Source organism: Notechis scutatus, chromosome 1 (assembly GCF_049901735.1).
Source record: "Notechis scutatus isolate UNSWTSFEM ecotype Mainland chromosome 1, rNotScu1.2, whole genome shotgun sequence".
Lineage (NCBI taxonomy): Eukaryota > Metazoa > Chordata > Lepidosauria > Squamata > Elapidae > Notechis > Notechis scutatus.
In genome coordinates, this window is record NC_142009.1 from 145,354,755 (window position 1) to 145,377,289 (window position 22,535).

Below are 22,535 nucleotides of genomic sequence, written 5' to 3' on the forward strand. Positions count from 1 at the left end.
AGCTGGTCTCGAAAAAGCCTGTTGTGGGATAAGCGTTATTTGGGGTTAAGACTGAGGGTTAGCGGGAAAGAGGGAGAGAGAGAGAAAAAAAGGCACACCTCCCTAAAATCTGAAGTCCCGGCAAATCTACTTTCCCCGGGTTTTCTCCGACGGCCTATTTTAATCGGGCGCCTGATTCGGACAGCTATAGCTCCAGAGAGGCCCCTCCCGGTCACGCCTCTTTCTCTTACCCACGTGGCCCCTCCCGGTCACGCCTCTTTCTCTTACCCAGAAAGCCGTAGTCGGTGCTGCGCGTGTTTCTTCTTTCGCTGCTCGGCTTCTTTCCGCGGCCTTCCACTCTCTCTCTCTCTCTCTCTCGCCGCCGCCGCCGCCATGTTGAGCGCTGCCCGCGTGCTCGTTCTGCGCCGTGGAGGGGGAGTCCCGGGCCCCGCTCAGGTAAGGCCCGCCGAGGGAAGGGGGAGATGGGGAGGCAGCGGCAGTTGCCGGTTGCTTTCCCGGCAGGAAAAGGGGGAGTCAAGGGCGTTCGGAGGCGCCCCCCTTTTTTTTAAACGGGCCCCCTTTCTTGTGTACCCTTTTAACCTTGTTGGCAAGACGGGGAGGACCGCCGCCTTTGGGGCTAAGTATTGCGCCGTGACCGACAGTCACGAGGCCAGAATAATATCTACGGTATCGATGCCAAAAAAAAAAAAAAAAGGGAAAAAAAACAAACCCCACCACCAAATGGATCCGCCTCCTTTTACTAACGGCTCGTTAAAATAATGCTCATCGGGATGACTCCGGGCAAAATAGGAAGGCGGCGGGGGTTTGTTTGCTTTTTGTCTTTCAATATTTGGGAGGGTTTCTTTAATCCCACATGGGCAGTCGCGATGGGGCGATTCCCCATCTCACCCCCACCCCCCCAAATCTTTTAGAGCAGGGGTCTCCAACCTTGGCAACTTTAAGCCTGGTGGACTTCTGGCTGGGGAATTCTGGGAATTGAAGTCCACCAGGCTTAAAGTTGCCAAGGTTGGAGACCCCTGTTTTTAGAGAACAAAGATCTCTTTAAATGAACGGTGGCCTTCGGTTTAGAAACGGTGAGCGCTTTGGGGGTTCCCCCCCCCTTCCCTTATGCAACAAGAGTAAAGGATCTTTGATTGATATGAGTTATTATGTAATGTAACTAATTGAGACTATGAAATGGATGCACAAAAAATTTGTAAACCAACCGACACACTGCTTGTACATTTATGAAAGAAAGTTGGATGTTTTTATGTTTTGTTTGTTTTTGTTTGTCTTTAAAAACCAATAAAACTTGTTTTTAATAAAAAAAGAGTAAAGGATCTTTATCGGTCTGGAGATTAGTAGGCCTGATGGACTTCTGTATAAACGCCCTGCCAATTCTGGTGCTTTTCACAAGAGAGACGCTTCATCGTCTTTCATCACATGTCCCTTGGATGCAAGGACACATGGATGAAGAAGGAGGGATTATGAGAGGGATAAAGAATCCCTCCCCCCCTTCGCCATGTGGGAAGGCTGCTGTCCAGCCACCCCTTAGTAAGGGAAGGAGCCACGTGCTCTGCTGCCACTTTCAGCTGGTGAGAAGCAGCGCCTTGCCTTCAGTGGGCGGGCAGAAGGCAGTCTTCTTTCTTGCTTTTCATTAGTAGGGCAACTGAACCATTTTTGTACTTAAAATCCACTGTAAAAGCAGCAAAGTTACATTAAGGCAGGCATGTCTAACCTTGCTGCATGCCGCCCTGGACAGCTACTAATGTGGGATCATAAACTTCTAAAATGGGATTTATATGATAGGTCTGTATATCTATGTATGGTATTCAGCTTTGTTCGGGTATTTTCCCACGTCATTATAGTTGTGCTTTTAAAGTTGTAGCAACATTTCGGCAGAATCTCATCTGCCATCATCAGGCTTCTGTATTGTGTAATACCATACATATAAATACCCGTGAAAACTTAAGAAAACAAATATCTATCAATATATACACACTCACACAGATTGATTATAAATAATGTGCACCCCAAAACAATTCCTCTTCACTTAGTGTGGCCCAGCTTGCCAAAATGTTGGACAGCCAGGCATTAAGATATAGTGGTTTATAGTATAATTTTATGATGCAGTTGTTTAAAAAAAATAGTGTAAGGTGAAAGGTATTCTATGCCAAAACTAACACATCTGAAATTATATCTGCGGGCTGTTTAAAATACAACAGTTAACACAGAGTAGAAATTTCCTTGAAATGTAGCGTTTCTTGGGGTGTGTTTCTAGGATGGAAGTTTTCAGATCATCTGATATTGTGGTTCTTTATTAATGAGAGTCCTCTTAAATGTGCTCAGACTTGTTTTTATTTCTAGGACTGCACACCAGCAGGTTTTGTACTGCATCTTTTACTATAAGCAATTTTACTAATACCCTTTCCAAAGAGTGAGGGAAGGGTCTTGCTTAACTGAATGTTCTTTTAAATAGGATTCTCTCCTCAGGAGAGGCATGTTTTGCAGAAGACAACATTATCAGTGAAGAAGTGCTCTTTATAAATACACTGTAATTGGCTTTGTTATTTTTGTAGGTCATCTGGAATGGTTTAAGTCAAAATATCCTCAGAACTGTAGCAAGCAGGAATTATGCGTAAGTAATGAAAGTAAAGCTCAAAATGATTTCCTTGTATATTAAAATGAAGAATAGTTGCTGTTCAGGAAAGCTTTCTAAACCTCATAATATGGCTGAACAAGCTTCTAGCTTTTTTTTTTTAGATGTGGATGGAAAAAGCCTGTGAAAACCATGACATTTCTGAAAAAAATCTGTTCTGCCATATTAGAGAAATGGGCAGTGATAAAGGGAGGAGAAAGAAATAAGAGCTGGAAATCAGGGGGATAAATATATATTTGACAGAATCAGACCAAAATGTGCATCTTTATATTTTCTTACTATTTTGCACAACTTTTACCATTATGAATCAACATTACAAAATATGCATTCAAGAAGAGAATTGAAAAATCAGTTTCAGTTTCTGCTGATGTTTAGATTTTTGAAATCTTTGGAGATAAATATAATGTAATATCAAAAGATTATGGCTCTTGAGCATAAATTACATCTAAAAGAAAAAAAAGATTACAATTCTACTTACAAAGCATAAGACAGCAAGCCATCTTAGACTGCTATGTTTGGGAAACCAGGTCTAATTTATTAAGAGGGGTTTTGGTTTGTTTTAATCTCAGTTGAATTCTTTAGAAATCGAGGGTAAGCACACCATTTACTCTGCAAGTGGAAATAAAACTAGGTGCTAAATTCCTTTTAAGCCTAATTGCCTTATATTTCCCTTTCAGCTCAGAAGCAATCAAAGGAGCAGTTATTGGGATTGATCTTGGCACAACCAACTCATGTGTGGCAGTCATGGAAGGGAAGCAGGCAAAAGTGAGTCAAATCAGATTGATGATCCAACTCGGGATTTTTATAAATTTGATTATTGTTGCCCATATCAACGATTTATTTTGTCTTATGCAGGTGCTTGAAAATTCAGAAGGTGCCAGAACCACCCCTTCTGTTGTGGCATTTTCTAGTGAGGGAGAGCGATTGGTTGGCATGCCAGCTAAAAGACAGGCAGTAACAAATCCTAACAATACACTCTATGCAACCAAGCGTCTGATTGGGAGGCGATATGATGATTCAGAAGTGCAGAAAGATATGTGAGGACACATTTTGAGTTTTTTTTAAATTCTTAAAAAAATGAACTGCATACCTACATGTATTTGTACCTATGATCTACATTTTTAATGCTTGGGAGTTAAATAATTCCAAAGTTATTGTCAAACTAACTGAAGTATGTGAAGTTTCATCTACAATTGTGCTCTGATTTGTTGAGATACTTGCAGGAAGTTGCTAGGAGATTTAAGATTATTATCTGGGTGACATAGTGGCATGTATAAACTTCATAATTTTAAGAATTGGGAATGTTCTTTTCTATTTTAGAATCATGGTTTTCATAAATAGGGTTTGAGTTCTCTGAAAACCAGTCTCTGTTTCTAAATCCACATACTTTCCAAATTTAACCCTAAGTATTGTGGGTGGGAGAGCAGAAAGAAACAGTTAACACTGAGATATACTGGCTTGCTATTTCTCTACTAATGGAAAATAGAGAAATATTGGGCTTTAGGGGTAATATTAAAGTAGTAATACATCTGTTAAGATAATACAGTCTGCTAACTTAGATTTTTTACCAAAGATTGTATTATTCCAATTCTTTGAAAGTTATGACTGTTTTCAATAGTAAATATTCCTTTGACTCACACTTGATTTCTGGTACCGTGTTTCTCATATAATAAGGCTGGGTCTTATTATTTTTTTTGAGCGCCGAAAAAATGGCTAGGCCGTCTTTTCAGGGGTGACTTAATTCCCCTCCCTTGCATCTTCGGGCGGGCGGCGACAGCTTGGATGTTGACCTCGGCGTTGGTGGGGCACTTCGTATCGGGGTCAATGCAGGCAGCACCATATCCGGGTGTGCAACAAAAGTACTTCCTAACGGCAAGGCCCCCACCATTCCCCACCATTTTGCATGTTTTAATATAGGCCTTAATTTGGGGGAGGGGCTTAATTTCATTTCATGCCTATAAAACATGCTAGGACTTCCTATTGGGGGAGGCCGTATTGTTGGAGAAACAGGGTATCAGATGGTAGTTTCTTTGTCATAAAATACGTGGAAGATTCTGCAAGAGGCTAAAAGGAAAATATTTGTCTCTCTTCTGAAATCTTTTTTTCCTTAGTCCCTTCTAAACCTTAGTGATGGGGGGAGGAGTAAAAAAAATATCTCTGGGACTAAAAATTGGAATTATTTGTGAAGTGGTTGCCCCTAACCCCTTATTGCTAAGGTAAGCAGAAAGTCAGGGCTTGTCATCTGACATGCAGAAGTCCCACCCCCTCTTGATCTGGGATTCTGTGGCCTAAGAAAAACTTTGGCTTAGCCTATAGCTCTGGGATTTCTGCTAATATTCTATTTAATTACTAAACTAAGTTTGCTTGTGATTATGCTTTTCAGATCAGAATTAGCTAGGTGTTGCCACAAAGTACTATGCTCTAACTTTCTGAAAACTTTTGTTATTTCAGCAAGAATGTCCCTTTTAAAATTGTACGTGCTTCCAATGGTGATGCCTGGGTAGAATCTCACGGAAAGCTCTATTCTCCAAGCCAGATTGGTGCTTTTATTTTAAAGAAGATGAAAGAGACCGCAGGTTTGTAAAGCAGAAATTTTGTGATTGATCCAACCCAAATAACTTGCTGACGGGTAAAATGTGATAGATTTCTTTTATGCTTAGATTATTTGGGCGTCCTTTAGTTTGATTTGCAGCAGAAAACAGCCCTGATATATGATTTGTCTGAAGGACTAAATGGAGAACTATAAAGTTTTTATGAGGGGTGTGGCATCTTTTCTGCCAATTAGTCTGCTCCATGCTTAAAACACATTGTGGTTCTAATTCCTCTCCAAAGGAGAAGCAAATCCAGAGATTGCACTGGCTAACTTTGATATTCTTCCTATATATTTTGCCTGGGGTAGTTTTTAAGGGTAAAACATTGCAATTAGTACAAAATATTGTTGCCAGGATCCAAGAAGTCTGAAATGGTGGCTACAATGGTTGCCAGCAAGATTCCAGGTCCAATTCTCAGTTTTAAACTTGTTTTTAAAGCCTTAAACACTTACTATCATGCTTCTGATGTGCTGCCTTTCCTCTATAGTCCAAGGGTCTTCAAACTTGGCAAGTTTAAGACTTGTGGACTTCAACTCCCAGAATTCCTCCTCCAGTCATGTTAGCTCAAGAATTCTGGGAGTTGAAGTCCACAAGTCTTAAACTTGCCAAGTTTGAAGATCCTTGCTCTATAATCCTACCATACTTTAGGGGAATTTTCTGGCACATATAAGAAAAAGACTCTCTCGGGTATAGCCTGAGAATTGGACTCTCTTCTTATTGGCTTGCATGCCTAAGACTTTCTTAAATACTAGTTTTAACTGATTTTGTAATTAAGTTTCACAAAACATTCTATTGATGCTCACTAATGTGGATGTCAATATTGCCTTGTTTGCATCTTACTTTTGAAGCCTTACTCTAAAAAGCTGTTATAATTACATTTAATTTTAGTCAAATGAAATATTAAGCAAATTGTAATACTCTTCCAAGGTCTGTAGTATTCCTACACATATTTCCACTCAGATTAAAATGTTGAGAATATCTTAATAGTGAGCTCTCTTAAAAGTATGCTTCCTCTTCCATAGAAAACTACCTAGGGCATCCTGCCAAAAATGCTGTCATCACAGTTCCTGCTTATTTCAACGATTCCCAGAGACAGGTATGGTTGCCGAAATTGGGGTTCCATTTCTCTTGGTGGAAGGAGAAAGATCAGTGGAATGTTTATAGTTATTTCCACATATATTCCCTTATGGAAATATTTTGTTAGATCTCAGAATGCACTGCAGCTTGTTTTACTTGACAATATATATTCATTTGTTTTCATTTATTCAACTTCTTTCTACTCAACTTTTTCTTTCCAAAAATTAGTATTCAAAGAAAATGTAACAAAAAAGGGTAAAATTAAAGCTCACCCATTGAGAGCTCAAAAACAGTGTGACATAAATACTGTATTTCTTGAAAGAAAAGGTGATTAAAAAAGGTTTCCACAAAAGAGGATGCATGGGGGAGAAAAAATCTGTTTCTAATGCAAATCGAACTCAATTATCCCATTTTAGAAACGGGTATATTAAGTTGGAAACCTAGTCTTCAGGCAAATGTTGTAGGAACACAGGGGATATTACAATTTGCACCTATAACAATCCAACTTCATCTCTTAAAAACTTAACTTTACATCAGAAGTTTTTATCTAAAATAAACTATAAGTAAAAATAATCTGTAATTCTTCCCCTTGCAGATCCTTGTATCTGTTCTGGATAATTTTCTAGAATAGGTTGAGAATGCATGGGTTGTGGGTAGAAGGTGACTGAACAAAAGGTTCCTTTGCACAAGCAAGCATAATTGGATTCACCTCTTTGTGTTGGATTTTCCCTTGATTGAACAAGCAGTACCTAATAGATTGCTGTTTTCTTCAAAGGCCACTAAAGATGCTGGACAGATTGCTGGATTGAATGTTTTGAGAGTTATTAATGAGCCAACAGCTGCAGCTCTAGCTTATGGATTAGATAAGGTTGAAGACAAAGTGTAAGTATAAAATAGTCCCATGCATTTTGCAGTGTTACTTCTAGGAGCGTGCACTTTATTGGTTTATGTTACCTACTGGAACAGCAGATGTGCTCATTCCTTTAGCTGCTAGCTTCAGTGTGTAACTTTATATAAAGAGCACTGTTCAAGGCCTAGAATGGATGGGAAGGCCTTCAAGTAAATTTTCAGTTGAATTTCTCTTATGCTTAACAAACCAAGTGATATACTTTTATCAGAGATAGAAAAAAGTTGAACATATTTGCATACCATTTTCTATGCAGAACGAAGGCCATTGATGCCAAAAGAAAATGATAATGAGGTATCATAAATAGAAACTTCTAAGATCAGTTTAACAGATGCTGTGATAATGGATGAATCTGAAAATCTAAGATTAAATATAGCTCAATAGAACAAATCATGTTGGAAGACTTTAGTATGAACTGAATGTTCTATTAATGTATAGATTTGGTGCTAATTGTATGTCTTTTCTCCCTCTTAGTATTGCAGTTTATGATTTGGGAGGTGGCACGTTTGATATTTCTATCTTGGAAATTCAGAAGGGAGTGTTTGAGGTCAAATCCACAAATGGTGACACTTTCTTGGGTGGCGAAGATTTTGACCAGGCCCTGTTGCAGCATATAGTAAAAGAATTCAAAAGAGAAGTAAGCATTTTGTATATTTTAAACTGATTTTCATGGAACTCTTTCAAGTGTAAATTTAATTTGAAAAAGAAAACTCTGGTTTTCAGAAATATTCAGAATTGGTGTTTTACTTAACCAAAATATCTTGCTGTTTTTCATCATGCTAGTGTATTCAATTTGTACCATTGTTTACTGCTTATATAATTCAATAGCTATTTTACAAAGCTAATCTCTGCCTCAAATATTACTTCAAGGTGGCAGTACCAATGAAATAAGAATATTTAATCTTCAGAGCAGTTGATTTCTTTAATGGCCATTCTTTTTATTTCCCCTGGGGTTTCACAAAGATATGCAAGAGATTTTTCAAATTTAGATGATTGGGAGCTCAGATGGTGCAGTCTTAATCAGTTTTCTAACCTTACTGGGAATGTTTCCTCCTGTGGGTTTTTTTTTTTTTTTTTTTTGAGGTCAGAACTCTTTAGATGAGATCAAAGCTGCCCATTTTGAAATTGGATTAAAACATTCCAGTTAAGCAGATAGTACATTTCTTTAGTATTTCATCCATTTTCTTTACGAAAGCACTGAAGGAGGTACTGAAATTACTTTGTAGAAATGTGTTTGTATATTCAGTACCATAGATTTCCTTCATGCTGTATGTTTTGTGTCCTTCCCTCGATGTGTTCAGATTGTAATGAAGTAAAGTCAAGACACATCTCAGTATATTTTTTGTATCTACACTGTATATCTATATTGCAGTACAGACTCTACCATTATGGATGTTACCTGCATATACTACTGTGTTCCCCCTAAAATAAGACCCACCTGAAAACAAGCCCTAGCCTGATTTTTGGGGGGTGAACTTATTATAAACCCTACTCCCAAAATAAGCCCGGGGATGGGTGTGACCTGCCAGCCACTTGGCACAGCGCAGATACCTGTAAGTCCAAGCATGGAGGTGGTGGCAGGGGGGAGATAGGCAACCCAGATGTGCTGCCTGGCTCACAGGAGGCTCAGTGGAGTTCTTATTACACTTTCATTCTAATGATTAGATTTATTTAGTGTTTAATCAAGACTACACACAAGACAATGAACTTCAACACTTGTCCTTTTCTTTTTAGACGGGGGTCGATCTGACTAAAGATAATATGGCTCTGCAAAGAGTGAGGGAAGCTTCTGAAAAAGCAAAATGTGAACTTTCTTCTTCGGTCCAGGTGAGGAACTGAAAATGAGCTACATTTGGTGGATCCTCCATGGTGGGCTTTTTATGCTGTGGCATCCACATTGTGGAATCTTCTTCCCTCAGAGATGAGATTGACCTCATCACTGCAGAACTTTCAAAAGTCCCTCAAGACCTGGTTATATCAGTAGGCCTTGGGGTCGCAAGAGATGGGAACCACTTGTGAGATGGTTCTATTATTATTAACATCCCTCCATTTTCTTTTTGTTTTAGTTCTGCCTTAATAGTATTTTAATATTTTTAAAATTATGTAATAAGTAATGAATATATATATTTTATTGGATTATGTCTGTAATGTGTCATGTGTTGTTCATTTGTAGTTGTATTTACCTACTTTTTAAGAACTGCTAAGGACGAGATGATTAACTGTCCTGATACCTAAGACCCATAGAACTCAAAGATGTTATATTTTTTCACATGACTGTGTCAATCCTCCTAAAGAAATGAATGTGCATAGAGGTCAATAACAGCACTTAGCAATAGCACTTATACTTACAAACCACTTCACAGTGCTTTTACAACCCTCTCTAAGTGGTTTACAGAGTCAGCATATTGCCCCCAACAATCTGGGTCCTCATTTTAACCACCTCAGAAGAATGAAAGGCTGAGTGAACCTTGAGCCTGGTGAGATTCGATCTGCTAAATTGCAGGCAGGCAGCAGAAGTATCCTGCAGTACTGCACTCTAACCATCACAGCTCTTAATACAAAGCTTAAAAATGGAAATGGAAATGTTTCCTTGGAAGATATGCAGATCCTGTCCCTTATTATCTTGAGGGTCTTCCTGATGATATCTCAAGTGAAATACCTGGACCCAATCGACACTTTGAGATTGCAACTATTTAACAGAAAAGCTTGCAATTTCCCATTTATTTATTAAAATTGACTCCATTTTAACCATATATCAACCACTGAACTGATTGTTTTTGAGACAATTTATAGTTGTAATACTGTAGACAAAATACAAATCTTCAAAATATAAAAAAAAAAAACTATTTGGAGATATATAGCAGAAAAGGTAACTCCCTCATGGTTTTACTTACTATCTTGTGCTCAAAGAAAAATTGAAATATTGATGGCAGTCATGGGTGAGATGGTATTGTGGTTTTCCCATAATAAATGCTGTGATTTTGAGTTCTGAAAAATATACTGATAAAAAAATAATTCAATAAAATATACTGAATTAGGAATTATTCCCATGGAGATTTATTTAAATAAACCACAACAAAAGAAAACATTCTGGACAATTAATTGGCTCCCATATCAATTAAGGACAGTAATTCTTTGCAAGATCTGAAGGACCAATCTGGGAATAATATGTCCTGGAGAAAATCAAATAGTTGCATCACAGAATACTTTTCAAATAAGTATTGTTCTAATTCTCATTTTTGCTACTTATTGCTAATGATTGTTAATCTTGTATTGCAGACCGACATTAACTTGCCATACCTTACAATGGATGCCTCAGGACCAAAACATTTGAATATGAAGCTGTCTCGATCTCAGTTTGAGGGGATTGTGGCCGATCTGATTAAAAGGACAATTGCACCTTGTCAAAAAGCCATGCAAGATGCTGAAGTTAGCAAAAGTGACATCGGAGAAGTTATCTTGGTTGGTGGCATGACTAGAATGCCAAAGGTACAATCATTCCCCTCTGACTTGTTGTACTTGAACATCCTGTCATTACAGTCTGACCAAGTGCCCTTTGGACTGTGCTTTGCTTGCTTTTTTTTTTAACCCAGCAAAAATAAAGATGTGTTAATCAGTAGAGGTGGCTGTGTAGAACTAACCTTAACCCTTTATATGGGATATTCTGCTGTTTTTGCAGGATTGCTGTTATCCTTTCTAAATTTGAACAGAGCTTTGATAATGAGTCTGCAGATAGTTCTCAAGATACAACATGTCAGTTAACGAAGGTTTAAAGTTCCAAGATGGTGTTTCAAAGTTATGACGAGTGCAGTGCCCCTAGGGTGGTAATTTGCCCTTACGACCGACCACAGGGATGCTGCAGTGCCTCTCCCATCCCATCATGACTCCACAGCACTTAGGCCTGCTCCCCACATACCCATCAATCCTCACACCTTTTGGAGCTTTCCGGACCTCATGGAAGGAAGGAAGGCCATGTATCTGTGGGCTGCACAGAGGCGACCACCATTTTATTCCACCTCTTGAGCACTGGGACAAAAATGGTGGCTGCCAGACAAATTCCTTCATTTCGGTGCCTTAACGGGGGGTCTGCTGAATGCTGCAGAAAGCTTCTGCAGGACTGCAGATATCAGTAAGGCAGCAAAATTAAGCAGTTTGTTCCCAGGCTGCATGACAGCGACTCAGTGGCAGCAGCCATTTTGTGGGTACAACAAAATGGCTGCTTCCAGTATCATACCATACGGCCACAAAAAGAAGTACAATGGAACCTCGGGTTGCGAACGCTTCTGTTTGCAACCAAATTGGGTAGTGAACAAAAAATCCAGCTGATTTTTGAATCTGGTCACAATTCAAAAATCAGGTGGTGAACAAAATCAACATGGAAAGATTCCCTTTCCACACCTTTTTTTTTGGTCCGCATATGCACAGTCGGTCATGCTTTTGGTCACAAACAAATCAGGTTGCCGACAAAATCCTGGAACGGATTATGGTCGCGACCCAAGGCTCCCCCATAATCCATTCCAGTGCTCTGGAAAGCCTCATAGCTCTTTATAAGTGAGAAGGAGAGTCTTTGACCTGTTGGGATGGGAATCACTTTTAAGGCCAAGGGGGCGGGGGGGAACCGGACTCTGGCAGTTGGAAAAGGCTTGTGGGAAGCCAAGTGGTGGGCGAACACAAGGCATCTTGCAGGGTGAGGGAGGGCCAGAGCAGGAGGGCCTGTGCTAGGCTTTCAAGGGCCTCCACCACTGAGGCACCCCCGTTCCCCATTTAAAAACCTGGGCTTTTGTTGGGGAGAGCAGTGACGGAAGATGCTTTGCAGTAAGTTGAGATGCTTTGCCTAACAACTCTCACAGCATGCATCTGTAATGGATAGGTAGGTTCTATTACGGTTGTATCTTGAGGACTACTTGTACTTCCTTCAGAGATTTTTTTTTCATTTGTGTGGGTTTTTTTGTCAGTGTATCAGCATTCTATTCAGTGTGTAAACCTGAAGATAGTGAAAGCATTGAAAGGGATTTATCTGAAGGAGTGGGTATTTTCTTGGGTCTGGGAAGGAGCGGTAATATCACTGAAGGAATCTATGGTTTTCTGGCAGCTTCTTCGTGTAGCCATCTATTATACTTTTTCATGTGGATTAATTTGTGGACTGGACTAGTGTTATTCTGGGCATTGCTTACTGCAAAGTCAAAGAGTAAACATTCCACATCCTGTTTCAGGGCAAATGGTACACTCCTGTAGGATGTTACAATGGTCTTGCATAATTTTATATCTCAGCTTCCAAATTCCCTGAGCTTTTCAAGTGCTAAATCCACCTGTCATATTCTATGGTATGTGACCATTTTTCTGCTGTATTGCTGATAAATATGAATGCATCCAAACAGGTCCAGCAAACTGTGCAAGATATGTTTGGGCGTTCTCCGAGTAAAGCAGTCAATCCTGATGAAGCTGTTGCCATTGGCGCTGCCATCCAAGGAGGAGTGTTGGCTGGAGATGTCACTGATGTGCTGTTGTTGGATGTCACTCCACTTTCCCTGGGAATTGAGACTCTAGGTGGAGTTTTCACTAAGCTTATTAATAGGAATACAACTATCCCAACCAAGAAGAGCCAGGTGAGAAGATGTGTTCTTAATTTTTTTTCTTAATATCTGAAAATCATCTAAGTTTTGTCATTGCTGCCCCATTCTCTTTCACTAACCATTCCGCCATTATAAATAGGCTTAAACTTGCAAACCATAATTGAGTCCAGAATTTTGGTCGTAAGTTCAGGTTATATACGTTGAATCACCACACGACCAAACTTGGTTTTACAAGTGTTTTTGTAACAGTTATTAAGCAAGTCCCTGTGGTGATTAAGTGAATCACAGTAGATAAGCAAAGCACATAGTAGTTGTGAGTCAGAATCTAGTCTATCTAATGGGTGTGTTTTGCCACAAAATGATAAAAGACATTGCAAAAAGTGGATTATATGTCTGCGGGAGGCTGCAACAAGTTGTCAGTCTCCTGAAATGCATGTATGTGTTTTGGGGTGGTGCGGCACTTGCGACTTCAACTTTTTCTGGCATTTCCTATGCTTTTCTAACAGTTCATGGGGCAGGGACTGAGGTTCCATTCTGTTCCTGGCAGGAAATTACCCTATCATATTACTTAGTTATATGATTGTGTTAAGTAGTATTGATGGCCTGAAATGTGTTTTGCTTCCACAGGTGTTTTCTACAGCTGCTGATGGGCAGACTCAAGTAGAGATCAAAGTTCATCAGGGTGAACGGGAAATGGCTAGTGACAATAAACTCCTTGGGCAGTTCACTTTGGTATGTTGGAATTCTGCTGAATTTATTTTTTAATCTAAAATAATAGTCATGAATGAAAGGAAAATATTTTTTTACTTTTCCTATTAAAACACAAAGCTTCCCTAGGATAGGACAGAATATTTGAAAATTCTTCATTTAAATTCCTTTACATTATTAGGTTTGGCAAAGAAACATGGAAACAGATTGCCATAACATTAATTTGGTTAGAGAAGAAAACTCTTTAACTGTTATAGAATGTATCGTGATGCTTTTCTGATAGTATTTTTCTAATGTAAATTATGGAATCGTGCGCTTGGAAGGCATCGATAGTAAAAAATTTCCTGAACACAACTATTAGAATTGTAAAGAAATACATAGTGAGTAAAAATAACTTTTGTTTTAGGTTAGTGTGGTTTCTCTTCAAATTTCATAAATCTTCTGCTTTAGTGAATAATAGATTGTACCAGTAACTTCACTCTAGTTTGTTTGAAAAGACAGAGTTGATTACACCTTCATTATATTTCTCTAAGTCAACATCAGTGTACCTTGTGATTCCAGGTTGGGATTCCACCAGCCCCAAGGGGAGTGCCCCAGATTGAGGTAACATTTGACATTGATGCAAATGGAATTGTTCATGTATCCGCAAAAGACAAAGGTACAGGACGAGAACAACAGAGTGAGTACTTGGATAGTTGCTGCTTTAAAGACTGAAGGGCATTGTTGAGAGCCTACTATTGCAAAAGCCGGCTAGGAGGATAAATCTAGCAGCGTTTGTTACAGTAAAGTGCCAAAATATAGTAATAATTTATCATTGCATTTTCTGCCAAGTTTCCATTTTTCTAGAAATGCTTAATACATAATCTTTCGAGTTTTAGCGCTTGGCCAGAATCAACCTTTGTGTGCTATGATGCAATTATCAACACATCATTCTGAAAAGTGTGTGGAAGATTTTTGACTGAGCACCGCATTGAGGTGTAATTTTGAAATTATAGACAGTGCTCTTAAAGATGGCAACCAAACAATACAAGTACAGCTTGCTTAATGACCATTTATTTAGCGACTGCTTGAAGTTATAATAGTGCTGAAGAAAGTGACTTATGATTAGTCCTCACACTTAATGTTCATCACAACGTCCCTGCGATCACATATTCGGAATCTGGGCAACCAGCTCACAATTATGATTGCCCTGCAATCATGTGATCACCATTTATAACCTTCCCAGCCATTCTAAACAGCAAGCTCAATGGCAAGAGGTCACAAATCATGGTCACATGGTTACTCAACAATGGTAGGTTATTTGCTCAGTGACTGGCAAAAATGGTTGCAAAATTGGGTGCAGCCACACGTTGCCTCACTTAACAATTACTCTTCTTAACGATGAATGTTATAGTCCTTATTGTCATCATAAGTCAAGGACTACCTGTACATGACATCTAGGTTCAAAAGCCTATGTCTATGTTAAAATGATAAAGGACATATGAAGTAGGAATTGTTAGCAATATTTCACATACTTTACATTCTACAGTCATAGACTGGCAGGAATATTGTCTAGTACGGTGGTTCTTAACCTGTGGTCCCCGAGTCCTTAGGGGGCTGTGATGTCACGGGAGCCCTTGAAGGCTTGAAGAAATGTTATGATTTAATTCTTGAGTTACGTCTTGGGGGGTCCATGGGCATGGCCCATGGCCATAACATTTAAAGGGGGTCAATGGTGAACAAGGGTTAAGAACCACTGGTCTTGTAAAATATATTTAAGTGGGAGCCCACGTTGTTAATGTAGACTGGTTTAGCATTCCCACACTTGATGTTTTTCTGACATAAAATCTTTCCCAGGTATGATTGTGATCCATTAATATGAAATATTGCAATCCTGCTGCATATTGCATGTTGAGTTTGTTCAATGATAGCATTCTGTAAAAAGAAAATTCTTTTACCTTCATGTAGTTATGATCCAGTCGTCTGGTGGTCTTAGTAAGGATGATATTGAAAACATGGTAAAAAATGCAGAAAAATATGCAGAAGAAGACAGACGGAAAAAGGTAATGTTGCCAAGATGGTTTCTAGCTTGTTGGCCTGAAATTTATTTCAAATAAAAGTCAGCTATGAACAGCATGGAGAATAGTTTCTGTGCTAACATCTACTGCACAGCATTTGTACGAAGTGAGAACACCATGGTTTCCATTAGCTTGACCTTTTTAGAATCTTCTTTTTTAAAACGATGAAATACAAACAAACAAAAAAGATCATACAACAATAACAGGAAAAAAGCCAATTGTATAGGGAAGAAAGATGTTAAAATAATCCATAAGTGAAAAATGAAAATTTATCAAAAAAGTCCATCAAATCAGGAAAATAAGATTCAATTTACATAAAATCAATCTTGGTCATGCCTGGCATCACAGAGTCAGACTTCCACATGGTATGGCAAATTTCATGCTTTAGGAATATACTTCGGCATCACATCAAGTTTCTTAGCTGTAATATTTCTTCCCAAAATGGTATTGACATATATAGTAATTTGAAACCAGAACAAAGCAATATGTAGATAAAATCAAATCACATGACTTAAAGAACCTTCAAATTTCTGATTATCACAATATGAAAAAAAATCTAAGGTCCATCCCTTTGAAGTATTCTTTCAGGGGTCTGGAACTGCTTTCAGTTCGTATATTTCATACAGATGTTGAATGCAACACAAATTACAAACTGGGTTGCTGTAGTTACTGCTTTTAAAGAGGAAGATGTATCTGTGAATCAGACAAGGAACTGAAGAAATAGGTGCTATTTTCCCTGCAAGTTAGGACAGGATTTTTTTAAACAAAATGGCCAAAATATTACCTATACCGATCAAAAATTCTAATGCCTTCTATAATCAGTGATAAAAGAAATATATTTGCTCCCAAAAAGGAAATTCTTGAAAAATTATTTTCCTTGTTGGCTCTTAATTTCAAAATAGACACCCCCCCCCCCAATTCTGCAGCTACAGAAAAGAAAAACTAATGGTAAAGTTGGTCGTATGCAAACATTTTCATCAATGGAATGTGTGTTTGCCATATTTAGCTAGTTTTGTTTTCCCTTTCAAGAATTCATTCACTGTGCAGGTTAAATAAGTGTCTTGTTGGTAAAATGGTTAACAAATTGACTTTTATATTCTGTCTAACAAAGTTACTGTTTTCTTTAGGAACGTGTTGAAGCTGTAAACATGGCAGAAGGAATAATCCATGACACAGAATCCAAGATGGAAGAATTTAAAGATCAGTTGCCTGCAGATGAAGTAGGTCTATCAAGCTGCCTTTTTATAAAAGGTTTTTTAAAATCTAAAATGAACATGTATGGATGTGTTGCATTGCTTGGGCATGTTTTAAGTAAGTCTATCTTTCTAAATTTTGTAAATGCAACTTAGGAAACTATCATTTGTTAATTTTCCCCCATAACGTCCACATTAATAGCTTTTGCAATATTCCTCAGTCACGTAATCACTATACAGAACATGTTGCCCTGTGCCTAACCTGTTTTTCTTCTCCCCATATGCAGAGCAGAGAGACTGAAGAGAAAGGTTTACAAGAGAGTAAGCAAGTACACAGTGGGGAATACACATCAAAAGCACAAGCAGTCACAATTGTGCTACCCAAACAGACCAGTGTATTCCCATTGTGTGCCTTCTTACTTTCAGGTATTCTCTTCTTCAATGAATGTAAATACAAACATTAATTTCAATCTTGTTAATTATTCTAGCACTAAGGGGAGCAGTCTAAAGAGCAGTGGGGTGAATAGGGGGCAAACAAAAGTCAAAAATTTGGAACAGATTACTCTTTTCAATTTCCAGCCACTATCCTACACCAGGGTGAACATTCCAAAGGGGGAGGGGGGAAGGAAAGTGGTTTTAGCCACATGATTTCCTATTCCGTGACTGCTTTACTTAGCCTCAATTGTGATTGCTAAATGAAGACTACTTGTAATAAAGCTGAACTCGTGAATTTAGTCTTTAAAATTCTAGCTTGCTTTTAAAAATTCTTTCCCAAACCATTTTTTTTCAAAGAACTGATTCCTAGTGATTACTATCCTCTATGACACTTGAGCTTTTCTTCATATATATAGAAATCAAATGAACATATTGCAGACTGTTGAAAAGTAGTATATTGAAGACATGTTCTAGAAGAATTCCCTGGTTAAGCTAGGGAATTTTCTGAATGTTTTGTATTAGTATTTTGTGGTATGAATCCCTCTTGTATTCTGCATTGGCGTGCAGCCCAGGCTGATCAACTTAATTAGATTAGGCAATATGCTTGCTGCAATTGATACTGCTTCTCCAAGAAAGTAATTTTACAGCTTACCTTTTTGTGAATTGTTGAGTAAAAGGAAAATAGCATCTACACACTGTGGTGCAACAGATGGACTGCATTAGGCATCTGTGCTTTTTCTCTTCAGATTGGAACACCAAGGGGCTTCCATTGTATATTGCTCAAGACGGCTAGATATCCATCTAGCCATCCATATCATATCCAACCATAATGATGTTAATTAACTGGCTTGCATATGTTCACAGATTTTACATATCTTCAGTTTCATAAAAATTAATATCTCTTTTGGACGGTTACATGTCATTCAAAGTAAAAACAACAGTTTTTCAGCATGAGAGTTAAGAATGCAGTACTGAACATTAATGTATTTGGTCCCTGATTTGATTTATGAAGGCAGCTGTATTTTTCCAGTCTTTAATCTTGTACCCAAGATGAAGTTGGGAGGAGAGAGGGCTTCCATCCTACAGGCTACATGTGATCTACAAATCTTTCTGATACGGTCAACAGGACAGGAAATAAACCTTGCCTTCTTTGAACCCATCCTCAGTTTTCTGTATATGCCAAGATTGGGATTGGGTGGCTTTGTGCTTTCTCTTAAATATGAAGAATGGTGGTTCCTTTCTCTGTCCTGCAGCAGTCCTTGTGTTTCTAGGAGATGACTTTTGCATGGTGGCATTTTGTAGGTCAAGAAAAGCTGTTCATGTTTGCTATAAGAGAAAATACTCCTAAAAGGCCCTTTGGTAAATAGGCAGCTGTTGTGACTCGGAGGTTTGAGCCTGCTCTGTTAGAAGACACAGACTTGAGCAATGAGGAAGAGGAGGATTTGGCCTTGAGGTTTGAGCCTGCTTTGCTGGAGGACACAGACTTGAGCCATGAGGAAGAGGAGGATTTGGCTCTGAGGTTTGAGCCTGCTTTGCTGGAGGATTTGGAATTGCCTTCCATCCCAGGACCTTCCTCCCTGGTTGTGCCTCAGGTGTCGGCAGATAATCAGGAGAGCGTAGCGGAGCCTCTGGCTGAGGATCAAACTGAGGAATGTTGGTTTGATGCGAGGCAAAGACGCAGGCATAGGCGTGAGATGCAACGTAGAAGGAAAGGACAAATCAGGGACTGAGAAGAGAGACTGACACGCCCCTCAGGGAATAAAAGTGGGCGTGTTAGCTCTGGATTCTCGTTCAGGACAATTTGTTAATTTGAGATAGAAGCTTCGACAAATTCTGTGTGTGGCGTTTGCCTGTGATTTATGTTCTTGCTTTATTATCGGACTTGGCAGGCAGCTTGTGGGAGACTGCCAAGGACTTGCTTGTTTATATTCCTTTGGAAACTTGGACTCTCACCTCGTGGGCACAGGTGAGACATAACAGGCAGCTATATAAAATTGATTAATAAAATTCCTTCAAATCATGCACCCAAATATCTAATCTGCAAGATACATCCAAAACCCAACCCAACAATCTATTATAGACATTACAGCTGAGGGATACTGAAAGTAATTACACTTACATTTTACGTTATGTTTTCCCTTTCACATCATTTTCCAACTGTTTGGTACTGGAGTAATCAACAGGAAAAACTAAAAGGGGACTAGCTTCATATCAGAATATTAGTAGAGACAGTTGGCGAAGAGTTTTTATTTCTAAAGTCTCCCATTGTGATTATATCTGTGACACTTGACCATCAGTTGTGTGGCCTTCTAAAGTGATATATGTTGATTGTGCCTTGCTAATAGTATAGATTGTATGCTATTGTTGTATATTCCACTAAAAGCTGCATTTTTTTGGCAATTCCTTTATAGTGCAATAAATTGAAGGAAGAAATTGCAAAAATGCGGGAGTTACTGGCTCGTAAAGATAGTGAAACAGGCGAAAACATCCGGCAGGCAGCAATGTCCCTGCAACAAGCATCCCTGAAACTTTTTGAAATGGCCTACAAAAAGGTAAGAGGAAAACATATAGAAGGATCTGTCTGGGCAGAGAAGGACCCAGCTTCACATCCCAGAAATATATGCCAATGACCTTGAAAAGGAGCAGCTAAATGAATGAAGGAAATGTAAACACAGCCAATCCTTCTGGACTAAACTATTGATAATTTAGTAATTATATCTCATATTTTCCCTAAGAACCTACGGTGGGATTAACAAACTTTAATTCTGCCTCTATTACCTTAATCATTAGTTAATGTGTCTGATTTTGACTCAGTATGCTGTATAAGCCCATCTACTGTGCAAACCTACCCAGTAATTTATTCAGCAAATCACATTTAACGATTCTTAGATTTTTATTTCGTTGCTGTGTAAGATTCTGCACAGCATGGCAGGACACATAAATCATACCACAGAATAAGCATTTTAGTTTTGCACATTCTTTTTTCTGTATTCTGTGCAGTGAGTTATACATTTTCAGTGCATACTGTCAGGAGTGGAGGCGCTTATAGAGCCTTTTGCTGGGAAAGTAAGAGCCATAGCAGTGTTCTAATAACATTAATTGTACATTTATGGCGTTAATTAACTGGCTTGCATATGTTCACAGATTTTACATATCTTCAGTTTCATAAAAAGTAATATCTCTTTTGGACGGTTACATGTCATTCAAAGTAAAAACAACAGTTTTTCTTTTTCAGCATGAGAGTTAAGAATGCAGTACTGAACATTAATGTATTTGGTCCCTGTGGTCTTGAGGCATCTGTATCTCTGTAGACCCTGCTGGTGCAACTCCCAACATCCTTCCTATTTTAGGCATTCCTCTTCACCTTGCATTTAAATCAGTTGTCAGATGTGTAACTAAAGTATTAAAACTCCCATTGATCATCAAGTTTGAATTCTATTTCAAGAATGTGGAATGTTTCTGCGATAGTATCACAATATCAAAAATGCAGATGTCTTCATTCTGTTGTTAGAGGATCCCAAACATAATACTCTTCAGAAAATAATGTTGATTGGGGTGATTCTTCCCACATTCTGAGTTGTTCCTTAGGGCAGAACACACCCAAAACTGAATCAATACCATGCTTTTTTTCTCTTCACAGATGGCATCAGAGCGAGAGAGTTCTGGAAGTTCACAAGGCTCTGATTCACATGATTCAGGGAGCTCCGGGGATCAGAAGGAGGAAAAGCAGTAAATTGCAGTCTTGTGTAGACTGGAACAGAAAGAGGACACTATTCCACAGCTTCATAGCCAAAGGACTTTCCTGAGCAGCTGTGGACTGATTTATGTCTTACTGTGTTTTTGCAGTATTCTAAACATACTTTCTGAAATGTATAAATTTAGTCAAATTGCTACCTGATTAAAAAAAATGAATGCAAGGTAACTTTTAGAGGCCAGTGACGGTTTTCACTGAGAATTCCTGGCAATCTTTCTTCTGAGCAGAAGGAATTGGCATGTTTAATTTGAAGGTCTAGAAACCATGTCTCAAATTCAGAGTGGGAGTAGGATTCATCATTGCTGAATTGTGAATTCCATCCTTAATAACGGAATCTCCTCTGGAAACAGGTTTCTGCTTCTGGGAAGAGACGATATTGGGACCTGTGGTCATCAGCTGACAATTTACTTGGGAAAGTATATGCAGATCTACACCTTAGCTTTAATATAAAAAAATGTGACTTATTTTAATATAGCGGCAACCACAAGACAACGTGGATACTCCATGCATTGTTTTTGTAGGCTTTCTGCTCTGTCTAATGTCTTTTTCCTTGCAAGAAATCTGATTCCCCATTAATAAATTGTTCTCAGTTGACCAAGTAGTCTGTGTAAAAATTTTGTTTTCCTCGCCCCAGTGGTATTCCTAGATACTATTCCTGCTGTAGACCCAAGTTGCGTTTGTTTTTTTTTTTAAATTCACAGGTTGTTCCCACAAGTGGTAATGTATATGAATGTAATCTTGCAGAATCCAAATAAATAGTTATATTGCACTTTGTGCTTCTTTGGTACTCTCCTTATCAAATAAGACACAAATTGGGATGAAGAATGTGAAATAACACCTCAATGTGTGTCTCAAAAAGCATAATTCTTCATTGCTGATCTATACAATTTTGCAAATGTGCTAAAACTAAAAGAATAAAGATTTTGAGCTAATACAACTTGATCTGATAAAAGTTGTATCTGACAACATTCTTTGTGCTGCATTTAAAAGTAGGCATAAAAATTACACCCATGGGAAGGATAGGGAAACCTGACTGCCAAGAAAGTTGGACATCTTCGTGGAGCAGATGCATGTGTATTTGTGCACTGTCAAATCAGTTTTGACTCCTAGCAATTGCCTGGACAAATCTCTGAAGTTTTCTTGGTAAGGTTTTACTTAGAAGTGGTTTGCCATTATTGCCTGCTTTTATACAATAGTTTGAATAGTTGCAATAAGGTTTTTGTGTTTTAGTTTTTCATTGGGAGCTTGTTTGTTATAAGATGGGTAGCTATACAAATGTTTTAAATAAACATGGGGACCCAGCTGTTTTCATATCTAAGTCACTATTAGAACTCATAGTCTCCCAGTTTCTACTTTGGTGCCTTAATCATTGCACTACACCAAACTGGCTTTTCATTATACAGGTCAGGGGTGTCAAGTGACCTATCGGGACTTTTTCCCCCTTTGCTAAACCAGGCGGGAGTGCCCATGATGCATCTGGGCCATGTGTTTGACTCCCCTTAACAACTTCCTTGTTTAGAGACCATTTGAAGTTACAATAGCACCGAGAAAGTAACTTTACAACTGGTCCTTGGATTTATGACTGTTGCACTGTCCCCACTG

The 22,535-nt window shown here is 38.6% G+C and overlaps 1 protein-coding gene and 1 non-coding gene across 2 annotated transcripts; both read left to right on the top strand.

The window, feature by feature from the left end:
• The first annotated feature begins 267 nt into the window (after nt 1–267).
• Nucleotides 268–21,527, top strand: HSPA9 (heat shock protein family A (Hsp70) member 9). The gene is made up of 17 exons (XM_026668553.2): nt 268–435; nt 2,559–2,617; nt 3,316–3,403; nt 3,494–3,675; nt 5,090–5,214; nt 6,252–6,325; nt 7,082–7,188; nt 7,688–7,850; nt 8,948–9,040; nt 10,493–10,702; nt 12,592–12,819; nt 13,414–13,518; nt 14,056–14,173; nt 15,442–15,536; nt 16,679–16,771; nt 19,591–19,731; nt 20,820–21,527. The coding sequence occupies exons 1-17, from the start codon at nt 373–375 to the stop codon at nt 20,910–20,912; spliced, it is 2,037 nt and encodes a 678-aa protein (XP_026524338.1). The 5' UTR covers nt 268–372; the 3' UTR covers nt 20,913–21,527.
• On the top strand, nt 14,397–14,461 carry LOC113412779 (small nucleolar RNA SNORD63). The gene has a single exon (XR_003370969.2). It is a non-coding gene; the product is annotated as a small nucleolar RNA SNORD63 (small nucleolar RNA).
• Nucleotides 21,528–22,535: the final 1,008 nt, after the last annotated feature.